This window comes from Opisthocomus hoazin, chromosome 2 (assembly GCF_030867145.1).
Source record: "Opisthocomus hoazin isolate bOpiHoa1 chromosome 2, bOpiHoa1.hap1, whole genome shotgun sequence".
Classification (NCBI taxonomy): domain Eukaryota; kingdom Metazoa; phylum Chordata; class Aves; order Opisthocomiformes; family Opisthocomidae; genus Opisthocomus; species Opisthocomus hoazin.
In genome coordinates, this window is record NC_134415.1 from 104,429,355 (window position 1) to 104,451,657 (window position 22,303).

The following is a 22,303-nucleotide window of genomic DNA, read 5'->3' on the forward strand; positions in this document are numbered from 1 at the left end:
TGATTTCTCTCCCCTGTCCCTCCTATTCTCTCGTGTGAAAAATAACATCTTCACTGAGATTGAAACATGTGATACCTTTGCAGAGCTGTCCCTGTGGTAAGAAAAGGTAAAGTTCTTGGCCTCTGGTTACAGATTAATTAATGTATAATGAATCTTTAAAAAAAAATACAGGAAGAAGTGATTATACAGTCCTATCTTGTCTAGTCAGTGTTCTCGGCAAATCAAATTCACTTGTTCTCTACAGATACCTTCATGGTCTTTAGACTAACTGAGCCACCCCCCTTTAGAATGAAAATTTTGTTCTCCTCCCTGAGATTTATCCAGCTCTGCACACCCTGACTACCTGAATTACCTGTCAATGAGATTTAGCTCTTCTTCAGAACAACTCTTGCCCCAAGACAGTGCTAAGGAGAAAAAATTCTTCCTGTGTTTATCCAGACACAGAGATCCATACATCCACAGATGAACACCTGTACTGTAGCTATTGTCATGCCAATTAGTGTGATCCCTGGTTGTTCTCTGCAGCATAAACATCCCAAACAGCCTTTAGTTCTCCCTGGAGCTGCGCTTAGGCATGTGAAAATGCAGGGAATCTCATGCAGGGGAAATTGTAAGCAGCCTCAAAAGCCAGCCATGCCTGATACTGTCCTGGGGCATCAGTCTGGACTATTCAAGCATCTCACTTTCCCAACATCAGCATGGACTTTCAGTCTTAAATCGAAGGCTTTTGTTAATCACAGAATCAGAATCACAGAATAGTAGGGGTTGGAAGGGACCTCTGTGGGTCATCTAGTCCAACCCCCCCGCCGAAGCAGGGTCACCTACAGCAGGCTGCACAGGACCTTGTCCAGGCGGGTCTTGAATATCTCCAGAGAAGGAGACTCCACAACCTCCCTGGGCAGCCTGTTCCAGTGCTCCGTCACCCTCAGAGAGAAGAAGTTCCTCCTCATGTTCAGACGGAACTTCCTGTGCCTCAGTTTGTGCCCATTACCCCTTGTCCTGTCACTGGGCACCACTGAAAAGAGCTTGGCCCCATCCTCCTGACACCCACCCTTCAGATATTTGTAGGCATTTATAAGGTCCCCTCGCAGCCTTCTCTTCTTCAGGCTGAACAAGCCCAGTTCCCTCAACCTCTCCTCGTAGTGGAGATGCTCCAGTCCCCTCACCATCCTTGTAGCCCTCCGCTGGACTCTCTCCAGTAGCTCTTCATCCTTCTTGAACTGGGGAGCCCAGAACTGGACACAGTACTCCAGATGAGGCCTCACCAGGGTAGTGTAGAGGGGAAGGAGAACCTCCCTTGTCCTGCTGGCCACACTCTTCTTGATGCACCCCAGGATCCCATTGGCCTTCTTGGCAGCCATATCTTTTCCTATGTGTGCGCAGTTTCTTGAGATTTTATCTTCCACTGGCTAATAGGTTATCTCTTTTTTAGGGTGAGTCCCTGCTGGAAAAAAGCCTCTGCTGTAGGAGCTACACATTGAGTGAGCAGAGTACCCCAGCGAGGACTGAGCTTGCACCACCATGCACAGAAAGGAAACTGGCAGAGTCTCAGGCTGAAAAAAAGAATGCGACAGGATCAGACTGATAGGTGATATCAAAACTGCTCTTATGCCCGTTCATATTCTTTCCCTCTCTGCTATTGCCACTGGGTGGTTTGTCCATTGAGAAAATTCATTGCCTAGGAACCGTGTTAAATTTCTCGTTCTCCTGCTCTCCTGAAGTAAATTCCAGCAGCCTTTCTGAAACACTGTGGAAACTTGTGGAAGCACCATATTGCAAGCTTACACTGATGGCTTGCCCTCAACCTTATTTAAATATCAACTTCACTGTCTAAAACATGATCATGTCAATAATGACAAAGGTAATACAGAAATGCAAACACATTAAGAGTCAACACACCATCAGGAGACAGAGAAGCATCAGAACAACAAATTAAAATACACATTAAAACTAGCCAATTAGTGAAATGCCATCTGTTCATCCAAACTTCACTCAAAAGCAAGAAGTTTTCCTGCTCAATGGAATAATTAATCCTGCAGGGATTAGAAAAATGAGTGATTAGTTGTAATTTTTCCTCTCTGTCTGGCCTTTATTATTGGATGAATCATAATGTAATCATGTACCTTGAAAATGCCATTGGGACAGTGTCCCGCATGATGCTCTAGTATTTTTGTCTTTAGCAGTGTTGTATCAAACTTGGCAGGATCTATTCACCAGACATCAAACATGCTTTTTTTCTTTTTTTTAAATCCTGATGCCCTCCTTCAGCGCAGATGTGTTAATCTCCTGTCACAGTTCATTTTGGTTTGGGATAATTTTCCAACTATGGAAATGGGGTGAGCTCCAAGCCAGGCTGGGCGGAGTAAAACCATTACAAGTTGATGTGTAATACAGCTTCCAGTAGAAATATAATCTGCTTTGGACTTTCTCGAAGCTTAGCCCAGACTTGCTGAAAAATCTGTAATTATGGCCTTAATTATAGAGTGAGCTGAAACCCTGCAAAACTTGCTGAGTTTTGCTTCCAAGACAAAAGTACAATTAGTATTTAATTCCAGTCCTGGCAGAAAACAGAAAGAATTATTAAACATTTCTACCTTTCCCTCTCCTTCCACCATTTTTGTCTTGCTCCTAATGTCAAGACTTTCAGAAACTTCAGCAATTTGGCTTCTATTGAGGTCACACAATTTAAATACAGTTTTCCACAGGCTGTGGATCATGCCAGCTGGGAGCACAGAGTACTTTTTAAAAACTGCTTGTATAGAGTAAAAAAGAAGACATATGCAGATTAGAAAACTTTGATTGTCCAATTTCCCTGCTTGCAAGTTTCTTGACGAACAGAAGCCCTGTTGGCTAATTTATGCCATCTCAGTGAGAGCAGCACTACCGTTACATTCAACAGCAATATTGCCAGCGAATTTGGACCATCAGCGGAGTCCTTCACACTTTGACAGTACAGCACACTAGGGTTAAATATTTGTGTTTTACACAGAAGTTTCCTAAAAATTTTTCTTTGATAAAACATTGTACCATGTATCGTGATTTGATAGAGGGTAGTCTTCAGAGTTTTGCAATAGAAACGTGATTATGTTTAGATTAAGGCGGTAGTTTAAATTCATGAGTTCCTGTCTATGTGTTTACATGGCTGTCACTGTTGGCACAGCTGAGTGAAACCTCCAGACAACCCTAAGTGGTTTCACACAGAGCCTGAGGCAGTCCATAGCTTCAAATGCCCCAAAAAACTTTAAAGCACTGCGGATTTCAGTGGTGAGCAGAGTCTGACCTCCTGCCTCAGGCTTCACCTTCAGCTGTCTTCTCTGGGAACAGCTTTGTGTGGTGCTGCTCCACGCTCAAGATTTCCAGACACAGCGATAGTGTTATAGATGAAGTAACAACATTCACTGATGTAAGTAACACAGTATGCGTATTTGACAGCTACACTGTTACGAAGAAAAGTGAGAATTGATTCCTTTCATTGCATTCATTCTGCCTTTAATAAGGCCTCACAACAAGTTGCTGTTATATGAAGCAGAGGTTCACACTATGCAGTCCTCAGTCACTGACCTCTGCCCAGCCTCCTTGGCTCTGAGTGAACGCTGAACAACACATGGGAGCAGGAGTTAAAGACCAGGAAAATTTCAGCAGCTGGGAGTCTCCACATTGAATCTCTCTGGAAATAAACTTGGTAGCTGGATACGGTATATCTTGGCTGCAGGGACGTAGAAGCTCTTCAGAATAAAGCAAGGTTACTCACAATTTGCTGTTAACTCAGGCAAAGGCAGTCTCCATCCTGCTAAAGGCTTAATCCTTGCAGCAAGGAATGGGTGCAAAGATGTACGCCAGTTGTTCACAGAGAAAACAGTTACCTACTGTTGTAGGTGCAGCTTTAATTGCCCAGGTGCAAGGTCCTGAGACATCTCTAGTAAAACATTAAACTGAAGGGATTTACAAGCAAATCTCCCTCTATCTCTGGTTCCCCGAAGCGCAGCTCCTTTTGTTTCGACTTGCTGTCAGTCGAACAACTTGCCTTGATCCCTGGAACTAGAGGAGAATGGTCCCCTTGTCGTTCCTTTCATGGTGTGTCTCCCTGCTCCAGATGCAAGCTCCTGACATCCCTTGGATCTCCCTTTCCACTTGCTTTAGATTGCATTCCCCCATAACATGCCTTTTGTTGTACTAAACCACGCATAAAGCTGAGCAGCTTTGGGTCCCAGGGCTGGCTGCCAGCCTGAAGCCCAGAAACCTCCCCAAGCTCAAGCGTGTCCAGGGGAAGTGCTCCTAGATGGAGGTCATCCGTGGGCAACCAGGACAAAGCAACCAACCTAAAAGCCTTTTTCTTCTTTGCCTAGCCACAGCCTCCTAAGGGAAAGGTGCAGGCAGGAAACAGCAGACAGGTAAACCCCAAGCCACATATCACACCCCCCAGCTAAAGGCAGGGTAACAACAATGCAGTGCTGACGCAGGGGACTCTCAGTTCTCTGAACACAGCATTCAGGAGGATGTCCACATGCCCTACTTCTCCTGTAATCTGAAGTGTTTAAATACCACACTGGCAAAACCTTTCCCTCTGCTCCGACCTCATTTTGCAGCCTGGCTGCCTTCAGCTTTTTGTTCTCAAGCAGTTGTGCTCATCAGCTGGGATGTTCAAACGCTCCTTTTTTATCAATTAATTTTAGGAGGCGTATGCATGTACTGTGCTTTAATGCTATTGTATGGCTGTGTAAAAGCATTTTCATCATGCCTGATTCTGAAATAATAACATGAAATGAAAATTCCTATGAAGGCAAGTGTCATTAATTTTTCAGACTTCCTTATGCTGATGAGCAAACTCCAGAGCTGGGGAAACCTGGTCTTGCCAAGTCGTGTGCAGTGATTGCAGGTGCAATAGGAAAGGAGCTGTCTGTGCCTCTCAGCCCCACCAAAATCCCTGACTGGACCCAGGTGTAGAGGCAGCTTCCTGAGACCCACGTTTCTGCGTGTGACTCAGACTCCTCAGCAGAGCAACTGCCTTCAGAAATTCAACGCTTGCCAGGCACCCCTATGCAAACAAAATGATTCACTCACAGATTGTTACCAGGCTTGATAGCACTTTCCATGGAATAGGAAGCCAATCTTCAGGATGTGATTTGCTAGCATTTAGCAGATGTGCAGTGACTTTATTACAGTAGGATGGAAAAAAGAGAACTATAGTGTTAAAATAGCTGGGTTCCTTTATTGGATTGTTGGCTGTTTTAAGTTTAAAAAGCCATCTCAAAGGGCATTAACAGTGTTCATCTATTAGATACTGTCAGTAACATTTAGGATCTGATTGTGGGAAAGCCCTGAAGGATGGTCAATATAAATTACAAAAAAGACTGTTCTGCTCCATCAGTATCAGGAAGATTCCAACCCTCCCAAAGTTTGTAGGTATTCCTGTTCAGAGTTCTATGTGAAACTGTTTCTAAATATATAGGAATTCAGAGAGTGAGTTTTCTTTCAGTTATCAATACTGTCAGATACCAAGTCCCAAGACATATATTATTCTAGCTATTTCTATACCCAGTCCTAAAATTTCACAGTTAGACTGACAACTAATCAACACTTGATACAGCATGTTGTTAACAAGAAATATTGTAAGGTGGTATTTGAGTGGGGATTTCTTTTTTCACTTGTCATAAACATGTTACCTTCCTGGTTTTATGGAAAAGGAAAGTTACACCATGTCACGAACACAACGGCTGTTACTGCATTGCCTTCCCTTCCTGGTACCATCACTTTCTGCAGTTCCCACAGACCTTTAGTAATACTAGTGAGTTAAAGCCAATGAGCTCTCCGATGAGTTAACCTGAGCCACGTATTGTTCCTTTATATTCACACAGGAAAAACTCCAGGCTAGATGATGCTTGTAGTCCAAGCTAGGCTCCAGGTATGGCTAAGCATTAGTGATGGAGAGGGCAAAAAAAAGGAGAGATATGAGAGAGGTGGCATCTTAACAAACACTAAATTTCCTCATATTCCCACCAAACAATGGACTAGAAGAGCTCAAAGCCCCTCTGACTTTTAAAATCTGTCTCCAGATATTCTGTGAGGTAGAGCCACTGGTGGGTCCCAGGCCCCACTGTCTCTTGATCCGTGAGTGAGAAGACCTGCACTGGCAGGAGAGCCTTTACCTGTGCTCTGAATAGCAACAGAATATCTGCCTCAGCATCGATGTTGTTTTCAAAGCGGAAATTGGCTTCCAGGTGTAGATACATTTGCTTGCCTGTTAATTTCCAGGTACTGTGGCATTTCCACAGACAGCAGCTTTATGATACTGAGGGATTATGGAGAGGGTGCTCAGCACATACATCTCTCAGAGCACGAAAGGTTAACCCCAGAAGGTGGGTAGAGCCATATCACTTTGCAAACCATTAAATTGCTTTGACATGGTTGGATTTGTTTCACTTGCATATGGTGTTTCATTCAAGCCAAGATGACCATTTGATCAGGTCTAGGAGACCAGTTTTGAGCTTTCTCATCATTAAAGATGCTTGACATGACAGGCCCAGTTCCTCAGTAGATCTCACAAGCAGATAAGGAGTAGGAACATCCACCGACAAAAGCAAGAGTTACAGCAGTGCAAACCAGCTTGAAGTTGAATGAAGCAAAAGACTCAGAGTTGCCTGGATATGTTTTTACAGTATCATTCACTTCAGAGCTAAATTCTACTCTTTTGAAATCTGGAAGATTGTGGAATCAACACATACTGAGAGGTTGGGAAGTAGCTGTGTAGATGGCTCAGTACATTTTCTTCTCAAGTACTGGTTTAGCTCACTAAGCCTAGGAACGTTACTTTTTCTCTCAGAGCACTTACCTTTTCTAAAATTGCTTGTGTTACAATTTGCTGTAAATTTCAAGTGGACAAGGGTTTTGTGTCTAAATTCAGTTTATTGTATGACACTAGAGGCCACAGAAGAGCTTGTTTTGCAGCAGTATGATACTAACGTTTCACTAATAGATCTTTCAGTAGTGATGCAACATAAATTGTGACCCAAGCTTAGTTTAAGAGATACTATTTCAGTGGCAAGGACATCTGTTGTATGCCACCGCCATGAAAAGTTCTTGAAGGAAAAGTAATTACTCCTTTGCTGATGACATAAGAAGTCAAGTTCTTAATTTTCTAGAAAGAATGAAGCATAGTCTAGTAAAGACACTGAAGGTGTCACTGGAAATTCTTTGTTCACTGGAATTTCATGGCAGCTTTCCCCCCCCCCCACCTATTTAACATGCTAGAGTTGTTTCTTTCATAGATAATTTTATGACAGAGGATTCTTGTTGACATCTGGCCTTCGGATTAATTGAAACTAAAAGGGATAGAAAAGTAGTTAATTTCTTCCGTCAATAGTTGCAATATCTGTATTTTAATTAACAAATAAGAAAAACAGTCCTCAAGCCCATCAAGATTTGCAGCGATGCTGATGGGAGGGGATGCATGCCAGTAGGCTTCTTCTTCAGGCAGAAGCAGTTATGGGACTGTTAGGAGTGAAAGGGGCTCTGGGTGCCTTGTCTGCACTAATGATCCTGCTAGCCAACACGAGGAACCTTGCCTGGACTGCAGATATGTCGGTGAAGACCAACAACAAAAAGTCTCTTCCATCTTTATCCATTGGGCAATGGAAACAGGCTTTTGGGAATGGTGGCACATGCCTGTTCCCAGGTCAAACAGCAAGTGGAATGCAAGCAATAGAGGAATTAGTCCAGTCTAGACTTTATTGAGGAGAAATTGCATTTTCTTCTTTATTTACATTTAATTTTCACTCTAGGGGTGATGGAGCACTGGAACAGGCTGCCCAGGGAGGCTGTGGACTCTCCTTCTCTGGAGATATTCAAGACCCGCCTGGACAAGGTGCTGTGCAACCTGCTGTAGATGACCCACAGAGGTCCCTTCCAACCCCTACCATTCTGTGATTCTGTGTGATTCTGTAATTAAACAAATTATTAAAATGGTGCATTTTTAATTGTGACTGTGGGAACAGGAATATGCTGTTTCACTGTAAGTAATTTTTGTGTTACTCTAAATGCATTGACTTTGTGGGATCTACTAGTAAAAAATTAATTTCCTGGAAGAGATAATGATAAGTAGATACAACTTATCTGAGCTAGGACAGGAAATAATTATTCTGTAACAGAATCAGGACTCACATTTTTTATCCAGTATGGCCATGAGCAGTCTGAGGCAATTCTGTGTGGAAGAACACATACTATTTCTAACGTGGTTTGTAACCAGAGTATGTATTGTAGAGAGTAATGCTAATAAAGTAACTCCATTTATTTCAGGCACTGTTGAATCAAGCTTTAGTAATATAACAAAATAGTGGTGAGACGCATATAACAGAGGAGGGAACTTCCTGCTCTGTGAGACACCAAGGTTTTCAGCAGTCCTGGGTACAACTTGCTATTGGTATAAATGAGTGTTTGTACCAGGTGAGGTCTGAGAGTATTGTGATGGCTGTGGTGTGTTCAAGTCAGGAAGCCCTAATGAGCCATAATCGAAAGAATGTGATTCAAGAAAGCCAATGGGATCCTGGGGTGCATCAAGAAGAGTGTGGCCAGCAGGATGAGGGAGGTTCTCCTTCCCCTCTACACTGCCCTGGTGAGGCCCCATCTAGAGTACTCTGTCCAGTTCTGGGCTCCCCAGTTCAAGAAAGATGAAGAGCTACTGGAGCGGGTCCAAAGGAGGGCTACAAAAATGATCCGAGGGCTGGAGCACCTCCTATGAGGACAGGCTGGGAGAGTTGGGCTTGTTCAGCCTGAAGAAGAGAAGGCTGCGAGGGGACCTAATAAATGCTTATAAATATCTGAAGGGTGGGTGTCAGGAGGATGGGGCCAAGCTCTTTTCAGTGGTGCCCAGTGACAGGACAAGGGGCAATGGGCACAAACTGAGGCACAGGAACTTCCGTCTGAACATGAGGAAGAACTTCTTCCCTCTGAGGGTGAAGGAGCACTGGAACAGGCTGCCCAGGGAGGTGGTGGAGTCTCCTTCTCTGGAGATATTCAAGACCCGCCTGGACAAGGTCCTGTGCAGCCTGCTGTAGGTGACCCTGCTTCGGCAGGACGGTTGGACTAGATGACCCACAGAGGCCCCTTCCAACCCCTACTATTCTGTGATTCTGTGATTCTGTGAATGGTAACTTACAAAGACATTTTTATTTGTCTAGAAAGACTCAACATGCAACAATGTAAAGTGTAGATATATAAAGTATGGTACATTACAATTTGAGTAGAAGACTATGGCTATCCCAAAGTAGCTAAAATCAGCTTCTCAATATCACACTCATTTTGTCCACGTAGAATCCTAAAATAACCATTTTCTCCCCAAGATTTTCCCCAGGAATTTGCAGCAATCTAAAGAAAAACAAAGAGGAAAAAAATATCAATTTTAGTTATAAATTAGTGTTTAAAAATGCAAGGTGTAAACCGCAAAATTAATCTCTTGTGTAAGTTTGTTTTTTAAGAAACACAATTTCTCAGATTTGGTGCACTGAGAATCAGAATGCATCTTTTTCTGATCTCTAATAATTTGTACCTTTTTGTTTTGATCAAAATTTCCATTCCAAAACTAGGGTTAATAAAAATGGAGTACTATTCCTACAAGGCAGTTTGATAAACTGAAGCAGAAAGCATTAGATAATTCAACTACTGGATGAAGAAAGCGGTCATTGAAAGAACAATGGTCAAAATTCCAATTACAACTAATCTGTTAAAGAGAGACCCAAGATATGAAAAAGCTGACTTTTAATGCATTAGGTTTCATTCAGGTAACTATTGACATATTGAGCAATTTAGTTTCTAATATAGTCAGTAGAAGTTTTGCCCTAGTTGTCAGTGAAACTACCTACCATAAGCCCTGTCATCAGCTATGTAAACTCCAAATTACCTTCTGCTGAGCACAGGAATATTGAGATGAGCTATTAATGGTAATCAAAGTGATGAAAACTGACTCTAAATGGCTGAAAGCCATCGTTTAATTTTTTTTCTGATAGCTGGATAGAATTTGCCAAGGTTGTTTAAATAGGCAGCTTGACTTTTCCAAATGTTTTAACAAATATTATTGATTACTTTTATTGTCCCATTTGCAGGTATCAAAAAGTACTTAGTCTTCATGGGAAATTTGAATATCATTTGCGAATTTGAACAAGATTTGATACAGAAAAGAGAGTGTAGGGAAAAACACAGATATAGGTAGGAGATTGGATGAAACAGGCTTTGAAATTGAGGTAGATGATGCTATAGTTCAAGGGTCAGCATGATAAAAATTGACAGAAAGGGAACAGAATTCTGCAGGAGACTTTAAGGTGAGGGGAAAAAAAACAGGTGCAGACAGGATGAATAAAAGGAAAGAAGCTGGGTTTAGATAGTCTGTTGCAGAGATATTTTTCTTCTGTCTCAAAACACAGGCCTAAGGATTCACTTACCCAGAACTTCTGTTTCTGTCCATTTTTGTCAGCTGATGCTCCCCACCTGTTACAAGAGATGGTACTAATGAGACCTTTGATGTACATGTTCACATTTTGTCGCTTTCAACAAGCAACCAGAAAAACAAAGCTTGTCTTAGTCAGTTGTCCTAATACTGGTATCAGAACAAAGCATGACTGATATGTGTCTCCATGTTTAAATAACAAACTCTGCTGCTGACAACAATGAAGTACCCTGCTAGCCACAAGCCAAATTTCCCTTAGGGACTATACAAACTTATCTCCAGTGTAATTTTAGTTTGTCATTGTGAAAACCTCTTTTCATTGACAGAATCTCTCCTGTGGAGAGCTTGCCAGCTGAACTGAACTGTGTAGAAGTATTGAAATTAATGCGAACACATTTCTTCAATACAGCTGAAGATCACTAGGAACATTTTTGTTAAAGATCTCATCCAACACCTTTACAAAAATAGATGTTGAGTTGGGACTGAAAACATTCCCAGCTTTTCTCAGCTCAAATTAAATTGCTGACAATCTAATCTGCTTTACTACACAGTGTGGGGAATGACCCATACACTTATTTGATGTTTCTTTGACATCTTCAGAGATGTGCTAAATGTTGTGGCAATATCCATGAAAATACACAAGAGATTGTTCCCACCTGCCAGGTGATAGGACTTTCATAATTGTGTACCTGTAGCTGAATTGCTGAGTGCTCTGAGCTGTTCAGCCTCGCAGGGCAAAAGAAGTTCCAAGGCCATTGTCTGGATGTAGTTCAATGAGCTAAAGCTGCACTGCACACTTTGGGTAGCAATGTAAATATGGTATGTCTGCTGATTGCTTAAAGAGCTCTATCTCATTCTGCGTTTATACAATGTGTGCTTGTCTAGCTGCTGTTCACAGGCCATGATGTTTTGAGTGCCTCTACAAGGGCGCAAATAAACAGAAAGTCAGAGACATGAACTTTTATGGACTTTTCCACAATGTAAAGTTTATCCTAGAATATATAGAATGCCATTCACAGGATGTTTATCAGTGTATATCCCACCAATGCCACATGGTTGAGCTGTATTTGCAATGCTCTATTCACTTTGAAAGGCAAGCAGCAAAAATATGATGAGAAATCCCACATTGTGAATTGGGAAACTACGATTTTTCCATCATCTTTGTAAAAAATTTTGAACACTCATGGTAGCATCAGCTCTTCTTGGTTAATAGTAAACCCTAATGTATGTGGAATATCTGCACTTCCAGTAAAAGGAAAAAAAAAAGCAAGACAAATTGGTGACTAGCAGAGAGGTGAAGCCTGCATTACAGTTGGAAGCGCAAATTGTAGCTCCTGCTCATGAAATGCAAGAAGTCAGAAAAGCAGTGTTGGTCATAATGACCACTGAATGTAATTGCTGCTTTGTAAAAAGGCCTCCTGATGCTTTTTCTTTGAATTACCATGTGAAAGTTCAGGAATTACTAATAATCTTTGCCATTTCTTTTCCAAATATATTTCAGACACAGTCTGTCATGATCATAAATTTAAAAAAAGAGATATAGTCGGGTATCCGATTTCATATCAGATTCAGATTTACTTGTTTCCTCATGAAAATTTTACTAAAAAAAAATCCATCAGTCTTACAGACAGGGCAAAATTACTTTGAATTTGTATTCATGTATTCCTGCATTCACTACTACATGTTATCTCTCCCACTTATTTCAGCAGGATGATGACCAGTTCCTGCAGACTCACATTTCTGCAATTAAATATTTTTATAACATTTGTAATTTTCTAAAAAAAAGTCAGGTTCTAGCTTTATACACTGATACAAATTCATTGATTCTCAGAAATGTTTCTAAATGGAAGAAAACTTAGAAACCAAAATGATAAAGGATCCTTTTTTATCCTTGACTATAAGATACCCATGAATATAATTTCCTAGGTTTTGTTCCATCATAGTCAGGTATAAACAGAAGTACTTGACATACGCATTTTATCTTACAGTTTAGAAAGAAGAGCTGCTTACTCAGTAATCCATGCCCATGGGCATTCGTTCAAATGCTCTAAACTATAATATATTAAATTAAAGTAAAGTTTATCACAAGAGTGCAGCAGCAGGTCAAGAAAACTGACTAATCCTCTTTATTCAGGATCTGCCATTCTGTGTCCAGAGCACTGTGCCCAGTTTTAGGCTTCCCCATACAGGAAAGACATTAACAGGCTGGAACAAGACCAGCAGGAGTCTACTGAGATGTTTGGGATCTGGAGCACATGATGTACAAGGAGAAGCTGAGGGAGCTGGCTTTGTTCAGCCCTCAGGAGAGGTGGCTCAGGGGAGATCTATTTGTTGTCTTCTGCTTTACAAAGGGTGGGTATAGAGAAGATAGAGCAGACTCTTCTGATACATGGACAGCAATGTACAAATTATGGTCACAGTTTTCAGCAAGGGAAATTGCAAATGGACAGAAGGAAAAAAGTGTTTTACAACAGGATTGGTTAGCCACTGCTGAAGTGAGGTTGAGGAATATCTGTCCTCAGAGATATCCAAAACTCAATCTGAGAAGCCCCATGAACCTTAATTATGAAGGTAGCTCTGCTTGAAACTGGGGGATTAAACTAGATGACCTTCAGAGATCCCTTCTAATCTGAAGTATTCAATGATCTGAGCAACTTGATCTAAGATAGCCCTGCCAATCTAGGGCACAGAGAGTTAGACCAAACAAGCCTCAGTTAGTCCACAGTTCTATGAATTCTTAAATTTTGTATTCAATGTATAGATTTTGTGTAACAGTTAAATAACCAAGTATACTGATCAATTATGATGGGGCAAGCAATTTTGCCAATTTGTTTAATGGCTGCAATCTAAAGAGCAGATAAATGAGGTTGATTTACTGTTTACTGATCAAGACCAGTCCTGGGATTAGTGCGTGAGTCAGGAACAGGATTTAGCAGGAAAGATGGAGCAGAGTGTCATCTCCATAGATGCTGAACTTTACTGGCAGTAACTGTGGCATGAGGTCCTAGGCCTGTTTACAAAGCCTTTCCTAAAACTTACCATGACTTGTTCAGGCTTGTTGCAAAGGTTGGCTGAGATTCACCAGTTCTCATTTCTCCCCGGCTACCACGCTTCTCTCAATCTGAACAAGCACTCAGATGTAATGGAAACAGCTGTTGTTTTGTGAACCACACTCTCTATATATTGTTCAATGATGCAGTGTTTGTAGACACATAACAGTTTGATTTGACATGTTGCCTCTGGGAATGAAATGCCAAGACCATCAAGAGCATTTCTGGGGATGTCTTGGCTCATTCATACTAATATATCTTCTAAAGAGGAAGACATTCTTTCAAAAAACTCCTAAGTGGAAAGTGTTTCTGCAGTAGTATCTTTGGGAAAGGAGGACATGTTTTCTAAAATAAATTTGTCAATTTTATGAAATAGTTTCATTATTTCAGTCTTACTGACAGAATTAATTAATTCTGCATTGTATTCCTTAGGTGCACCTATCAAACATGTTATGGCATCCAAGCACAGCTTCCACTTTAAGCTTAATTTGAGTTTAGATTCCTCAGAGAAAACAAATCTCTAAATATCCTTTCTGTTTCTAAGCCAGGCATCTGAGGGTGAAATTTCTGAGTTATAAAGAAATACATGGTATAAATTAATAATATTAAATTCAGCTTTAATTTTAACTGCTGTTTTCCTTGCTTCTGTAAGCACTACTCCTTGAAATATGAACAAAGACCGACTGAGAAGAATCTGTTCAAATGATCTGATAATATTTAGTAATCTGAAAATAGATTTAGGGGAAATGTTAACCTTCTAAAGATCTTAGCCATCCACTAGGCTGATTGGATGGCATCTTATTTCAACAAGTCGGAAATGGTCTTGTTTCTATGGAGTTCACGCCCTGTATGTTTTCCTACATAGATGGGACTCTGTACAAATATATTTTCCTGAATCTGAGTAATCTTTGGTTTATTTAATATTTTAATATAGACATTATTTGCAAAAGTTTATTCATTAATAAATTAAAAAGGAGTCCTCATGGGAGACACTATGGGAGCAAAAAGTAACCTGGTATATTATTGATAGCAACTGTGGACAGTGATAACATTCTAGATCATTTTCCCTTGAGACCAGCAGCTCAGAGAAAGTGTTGGTTGGTCCTTCAAAATCTTCAAGACCAAAATTAAAAAGAAATTTAGCAACTAGTAGTATAATCTTGAAGGAGCCAAATGAGCCATTGGGGTTTAAAAGTGAAACCCATACCACTCATCTCTGTCCCAGAAAAGTGAAAGATCTGTACAGATTATGAAAGGCACCAGTAGTATAAAGGTATCATTAATCAATGCAAATTTTTGCTTTGGGTATATTGTGGAAAAATAGAATACATAATAGTTCCTTTACAATATTTATAAAAACGTAGGTTTCTTCTGACATTTAAGCAGTACATTGGCAGTATTATCCTTAATGTAAATACTAATGTCAGAACTGGGGTTAGAATTTGTCTTTTTCCTGACAGTAAAACACTGTGGGATTTAGTTCAGATTAAGATATCTAAAATTATGTGTCCCACGGTAGAAAAAAAGTATATTGGGATCCATTCACTTGCCTAAATGCAGGTATCTAGGGTTATTTGAGATGCCTTAGAGTGCCTGAGGGATCCACATGTTTCTGGCAGACATGACAGAGGAATTGTGAAACATCCATGTCCTTTTGGAGACACAAACAGCTGGGAAGCTCTTCCCACTTCTGGTAGCACCAAATATTTTTGTGGGGACAACTAGTGGATCCACAAGCAGTTATAGCTGAGTTGCCCTCCAGTCACTGTTGACTTTGTTGACTAGATCACCCTCTTTGTGACAAGAATTTGGGTATTTTGTACATCACACCTGCCCGAATCTCAAAGGAGAAGACTGGAAATTATTAGGAAATATACAGTAAATGAAGCGATAGAATGGGAATCAGCAGACAATAGAATGTATCAACTTCCAGAACTACTCAACTGTAACACATGATTTCAGAATAAACGATGAGGAGAATTAAGACATTACAGAATGAAGGACTTCAATTCTGTCCATCTTAAACCATCAGGGATAAGATCAAAGAATTTATGGAAGAGGGTAAAATTATCATCACAAACAACATAGAAAATACAGTTCTGATATATACCAGTTTTCACAGTATAGCACAAATCATAGATGCTACAGTTTGGTTGAACAAAATTAAACCAGGAATGTATTGCACTAAAAAGCTTGATAAATTAATCTAGTATGCATTTTATGTTCACTCACGGCTTGGAGCAAGAGCAGACTTAGGGAGCAACAGATTGGAAGAGAAAATGACACTTTAGTTATTTTTTTCCTGTAAATCAGCTGTGAATTAGAATCTTAATCGTGGAACAGAACCCCTTTGTGCTGGACATTGTAAGTTAAAATGATTTAGTAGAAGAGCAAATGCTGTTGCCATTATCTGCTTTCAGAAAGTAATCTTTAAAGAAAAGAAAGGGGAATCTATTAATGAATCCGAGAGGTATCAGTATTTTGACTATAAGTTAAAATCAATGGGAATTAATTGGGATTGTCACTGCTTCTTTAAAAAACTACAACACTTTCCGAGTTGTTAGCTGATAATATTTCTTTAATACAGTCAATATTGTATCTCCTCCTACAGTTCTTTTCTTTCTTTGACAGTTCTTATTCCTGAGATCCTGTCGTTCATGTAGCCAATATAGTCATTATCAATTATTCCTAAGGTAGATGTATGCAAACTACACATTCCTAACTAATGACATCCTGACCTTGTTGAAGGCAATCAGAGATTTCCAGTGTCTTCAGGGAAGCCAGGGCCTTGGAAGCTAATAGATGTGACAGTGAGCAACAAAGTAGACATGGAGTCTGTTTTAGGTACGTTAACAACATTAGAAAGAAGACCTAAGAAGCTGAGATAAAAAGTAGGCAAGATCATGCATGTTCTGAGTAAAGAATTGCACCGTCTATGACTGGAGCACTGCACTAAATCTGATAAGTCACTGCTAGGAATAAGAATAGCAACAGTAACAGGTATTTGTATGACAAATTCAGAAAAGAAGAAGTCAGAACATATAGACACTAACAGCCTAGATATGTGTAGGGCTCAAATGCCATGCAGAAAGAGAAAATTAAGTTTCATACGTTAGTCTATAGCAGGAAGAGGGAAGAAGTCCAGGAAAGAAAACATCAAGAAAAAGTATCCCAGCAATGAAGTAATGTAACTCCCAGTGGAATTAGTTCCCAAGTGGAAATGACAGAGACTTGAAAGTGAATTGACACGTTCTTGGACAACGTCCATTAGAGAACAATATTACATTTTCTGGAAGATGACCAAAAGAATCTAATAGCCCTTTTTTGCTTCTTGCTTTTGTGGTCATTCCAGCTTAATATTTACTCCAAATGAATGACATTTCAAAAGAAAACAGATGCTGGATCCCATTACTCACAGAGACAGGGAATCTATTAGGGTTACTTTTACAGAGATTTAGACCTCTAATGTCCTCACCTTTGGCATTTTTAGAAAAAGCTTTCAATCTTACCCCCTCCAAAATTTCCATTTTTATTAAGAAGAAAAACAATAGATTTTAAGGACTCATTTAGGAGAAGGTCTGCCTATCAGTTACCAAAAATTACTTGAAACAGAGACTTTTCTTCTGTCTGACGAAAATATTCTGTAAGAAATACACCTCTTAGCTTTTCCAAAAGAAATAGTGATGACCTTCAATCAAAAATTACCTTGAATAAAAAGGAGTAACTTCACCAAACCACATTCAACCCCCTTCAGGAGAAAAAGTAAGCAAGGTATTTCCATTTACTCAAGGGAAACCAGCTCCAACTGACTCTAGAAATAGAGTTCTGGTGCTCTTTCAGATAAAAGGATGAGTATTTGTGTGCTTCCATAAAAGGATTTTTATAATTTCAGTCCAGTTTTATATAGCAGAGGCACCTTCACTGTCCTTTTCAGTAATAACTTTCCCTTGATATTAACTCTATAGGAGCACGCCCTAAATGCACAACACTGCCTAACAGTTAAAAAAATAGAATATGGAGACTGTTTCAGTACTCTTCCACAATACAGAAATAGGGTTTTTTTTAACGTTTCCTAGTTTCTTTTTCAAGAAACTGTATCACTATGATGAAGGTGGACTTCACAAGAGAAGTATGAAGAAAATTTTCAGAATAAAAGTAGTAGTTCATAATTAAATATCATTGAATACAACAGTAAAGAAGCTAGAAATATGAACTAACACAACAAAAATGGTTATCAGTAGTGGCTTCAAAACCTAGGTGCTTTGTAGGAGAACAGAAATTAGATTCTAGTGTGCTTACATTCAGCTTTGTAGCTAAAATCCTCTTAACAGCAAATACAGCAAAGACATCTGAAGAGCGTGGTAAACAATGTTATACAAACTCACTCCTTAAGACTGAAGTTGTCAGCTAAAAAGGAATAAGGGTTTAAGAATATAGAAGAATTACAGGTCTCGGATCTCAAGCTATTAATTCCTGCAGATCTGCTGATGTTAGTGGAAGCCAGTGTTTTCCGTTTACCAAGGGGTTAAATTGTTTACTGAACACCAGTGTTCCAGGAATCAGCATTCTGGATCATCTTGCTAACTTCTGACATTCTATAATTTATACCCAGAACAGACTCTTCTTGCATGCCGACAGTCCCCATCTACCAATCAAAAACATACAAACAGCAAAATATAATTTTAAATCACTGCTGTATTTTTTTCAACCACTTCAGCTCACAATTGCAGTTTCCAGGTTATCCAGTTTGTAGGTTGAATGTTGGATTCACTGACCTCACTGGCAAAACTCACAGATTTAGAGGAATAAAGCTAAAATTTTCCTCTGTTTGATTTGTTTGTTCGTTTGCAATGGTTCCTCCCTGTCTTTCTAGATTGGGGGTGCATTGAAGATAGGATTGTGTCGCCTCCTACCTTCACAGACAGAAGCAATGGATTTGTTAAAAAACAGCATACATAGAGGGTGTATAAAGGAAATATATGTTTTCTGTTTTTGAGGTTATGGTCTTTACTCATATTTCGCTTTGTTATTTTTTTCTGAATTTTCTTGTTTTTTCAAATATTTTCATTTCTGTTAATTTCTGCATGCACAAGGATCTTCAGGTAGAATGAGACAACTAGAAAACCGTATAGAACCTCCAATACAACCATAGCATAATCTTAGAATAGAATATTTCAGCTGGAAGGGACCTACAATGATCATCTAATCCAACTGCCTAGCCACTTCAGGGCTGACCAAAATCTAAAGCATGTTGTTAAGGGCGTTGTCCAAATGTCTCTTAAACACTGACAGGCTTGGGGAATCAGCCACCACTCTAGCAAGCTTGTTCCAGTGTCTGACCACCCTCTCAGTAAAGAAATCCTTCCTGATGTCCAGTCTAAACCTAACTATGTGTGGCTTTGAATCATTCCCAAGAGTCCTTCTGGATCCCAAGGAGAAGGGCTTAGCACCTCCCTTTCCACTTCCCCTCCTCAGGAAGCTGTAGAGAGCAATGAGGTTCTCCCTCAGCCTCCTTTTCTCCATACCAGACAACTCCAAAGTCCTTAGCCACTCCTCACAGGACATTCGTTCCAGCCCTTTCACCAGCTTTGTTGCCTTCCTCTGGACTCATTCAAGCACCTTAACCTTCTTCTTAGATTGTGAACCCCAGAACTGCACACAGCATTCAAGGTCAGGCTGCACCACTGCCAAATCCAGCAGGATAATCCTCTCTCTTGACCAGCTGATTATACTGTGTTTGATGCACCCCAGGATACAGTTTGCACTCCTGGCTGCCAGGGCACATAAACTATGGGATTTCCACAGTTATATATTTAATGAGATATTTCTGACCCTTTCCATCTCTGAAAAAAACCTGGTGATCAAACGAAACTTGGTGAAGATGTGACTTTAGGGAAATGAGACATATGGATTAGGAAAAGAACCACTCTCTACTATCAAGAGACATCTGCTGAAGATAAATTATCCCACCTAAGTGCTGACCACAATCAGGGCTAATAAACTGGGCTCATTTGTCTCTCTGATAACTGTTTTCCACGCAGGCGTTACGAATTTTCTGTCACCACTCTGGCCGAACAAACGATGAAATCTCTTGGGCAAAAATACTGTCTTCCCATAGACTACATATATACAGCAACAGGATACAAAGATGACTCAGTCCCTCTCATCTTGACCTGATTTATTTTAATACCAAAGTTCTGCTTTTGTAAAAGGCTTACAGTACCTCCTTCTCCAGACAAAAAGAGAGCGAGACAAAAATAAATACAGTCTAAAAATTTTCATCTCGTTTTCTTCCCTAGACTTAGTCGTATAATTGTCTTAATGCTACCAGACAAAAAAGGTGTAACTATTGCAGGTTATGTCCTATTCTCAGTGCTGTGACACAAAATCCTAGTACCTTTCAAAGACTAGGAATTTCATCTAGACAAAAGTTGAGTTCTTAATCTTTTATTAATAAATTGTTTAAGGTCACTGACTAGTGCTCTGCAAGACAAAACTTCTTGGAAAATGGTTGCTGGAATTTGAAACTATGATTTTGCCTGGACTTCTCAGTATGAGAGATGAGTCGAATTGTCAGTGAGGCAATAGTTAAATCATTACTGCAAATCTACTTTAATGAGTTGTATGGGACACAGTCTCACGAATTTAACTGCATGAATCATCAGACATTGTGTACTTTTTTCCACATTCTCCTAATGTATTTCTCTTTACTATAAAATATTTTTGGGTGTTGTTGTTTCATTTTTAAAATATAATATCTGATATTGATTGTCTGACAATAATCAAGTAGATTTTTTTTCCGCCATGAAAGAAAAAGGGAACTCAACCCAAGATTTCTTTAGTCAGGAAGAAAATAATTTGGGTCATGACTTTTGGTGGTTTGAGATGTCCCTTGTTTCTTGTTACTCTGAGTCAAAGCTCTGGTGAGGGCAAGCGAAGAGGAAAATGACAAGGAAAAACAGTGTCTTCAAAGCCAAAACCTGAGATGTCACTAGCAGTAGTCAGTGGTATCTTTTTTAAGCCTTTGGACTTTGCACAGGCAAGTCATTTAATTGTGTATTAAATCTTACCATGCTGTTGCTCTGTCCAGCTATGCCATCAACACTAAACCACAAGTTTTCGCATCACTTGTGAGTTTTATTACCATTAGTATGGCTTTTTGTGTTTAGAAACATTCATCCAAGATGTTTTCAGGGCATAGATGTTTCAATGCCATTTAAGCTGCTGTACCATTGAATTTAAAGCTTCCAGTGAATCACTGATAAAAATAGAGGGGAGATGTGTTTCCAGTTTATACATCTCTCAATGTCCTCTGATGAAAGTCCTTTGTTATTCTGAGCATCTTCCAAACATCTGAAAATCTATGTTGCTCATGAAGCAGTATCTAAGGCTTTTAAGAAAAATATTCAGGCCCACTGCAAGCCTTAGGGTGACAGTCCATAGATTTGAGTGTAGCCAACAACTTGGGTGTTTGGGGCCTTTCTGAATTTCTCAATGTCAGGGGATCAGCATATACAGCTTTTTGGGTGAAAGTATGGATCATATATTGTAGCTTTGCTCACATACTGAAGTGACACAGAGGAAAGACTCTGAGAGACTTGTCTGAACAGGCTGCAAACATTAACAATGGATACTTTACTTTACTTTGAAAAGAGGTGTATTTGAACTAGGACTGTAACGATTTAAGCCAATATGTACTTCATCTATGCTGAACAGACTTTGGCATCTTTACACCATCAATAAATCCGTCTCATGTTTTCTTTTCCTATGGACAGTACATTTCTCTTCTGTCATCTTTTCCTAGGTGGAACTACGAAAGTCAGAGGAGTAGATGGAAAAGAAGATTAAAAAAAATTGCACCAGTTTTACAAAGAATCTGCTATAGAATAGACTGGACAGGTTTGTTCAGCAACTCTAGCTTAAATGTATAGACCTGAGAGATAAACCTGCTACCAAGTTCATATTTGATGTGAATTCAGACTACTTTTCTTATTAAGAGATCTTGAGATAATGATGACAGTTTCATATGTCGTTCTTCAGTCATTAGTCTTCTTAAAATAACAGAGAGAAGCTGAAAAAATTAACTTTGACCAATTTGTCTTCGTTAGTCCCACTGACCATTTGCAGTTTCATTGTGCCTCTTTAGCTTGTTTTCATTCTGGTGTCATTAAGAGTTGTAACTGTATATGTACCTACACATAGATCCATGTATGTGTGTGTGTGTACATAAACAAAAACACACATAGAATCATAGAATCATAGAATCATAGAAAGTTTTGGGTCAGAAGGGACCCCTACAGGTCATCTAGTCGCACTCCCCCACAGCGAGCAGGGACACCACTAACTAGATCAGGTTGCTCAGAGCCCTGTCCAACCTGGTCTTGAATGTTTGCAGGGATGGGGCCTCCACCACCTCTCTGGGCAACCCGTTCCAGTGTTTCATCATCCTCATTGCAAAGAATTTCTTCTTTATATCCAGCCTAAACCTACCCTGTTTTAGTTTAAAACCATTACCCCTCGTCCTGTCACTGTTGTCTCTACTAAAAAGATTGTGCCCATCTTTCCTATAGGCTCCCTTTAAGTACTGAAAGGCTGCAATCAGGTCTCCCCACAGCCTTCTCTTCTCCAGGCTGAACAAGCCCAACTCTCCCAGCCTGTCCTCACAGGAGAGGTGCTCCAGCCCTCGGATCATTTTTGTAGCCCTCCTTTGGACCCGCTCCAACAGTTCCATGTCCTTCTTGTGCTGAGGGCTCCAGAGCTGAACGCAGTACTCCAGGGGAGGTCTCACCAGAGCAGAGTAGAGGGGCAGAATCACCTC

The 22,303-nt window shown here is 40.0% G+C and overlaps 1 protein-coding gene across 1 annotated transcript in view; it reads right to left on the minus strand.

Moving 5' to 3' along the window:
* Positions 1–9,059: 9,059 nt before the first annotated feature.
* The window catches only part of TINAG (tubulointerstitial nephritis antigen), a 47,044-nt gene continuing 33,800 nt past the window's right edge, over positions 9,060–22,303 (minus strand). Inside the window, exons 10-11 of the mRNA XM_009942333.2 lie at positions 10,431–10,476; positions 9,060–9,360 (exon numbers count right to left, since the gene is read on the minus strand). Of these exons, the coding sequence (XP_009940635.2) occupies positions 9,250–9,360; positions 10,431–10,476 (157 nt within the window). The 3' untranslated portion in view covers positions 9,060–9,249. The remainder of the gene's footprint in view (positions 9,361–10,430; positions 10,477–22,303) is intronic.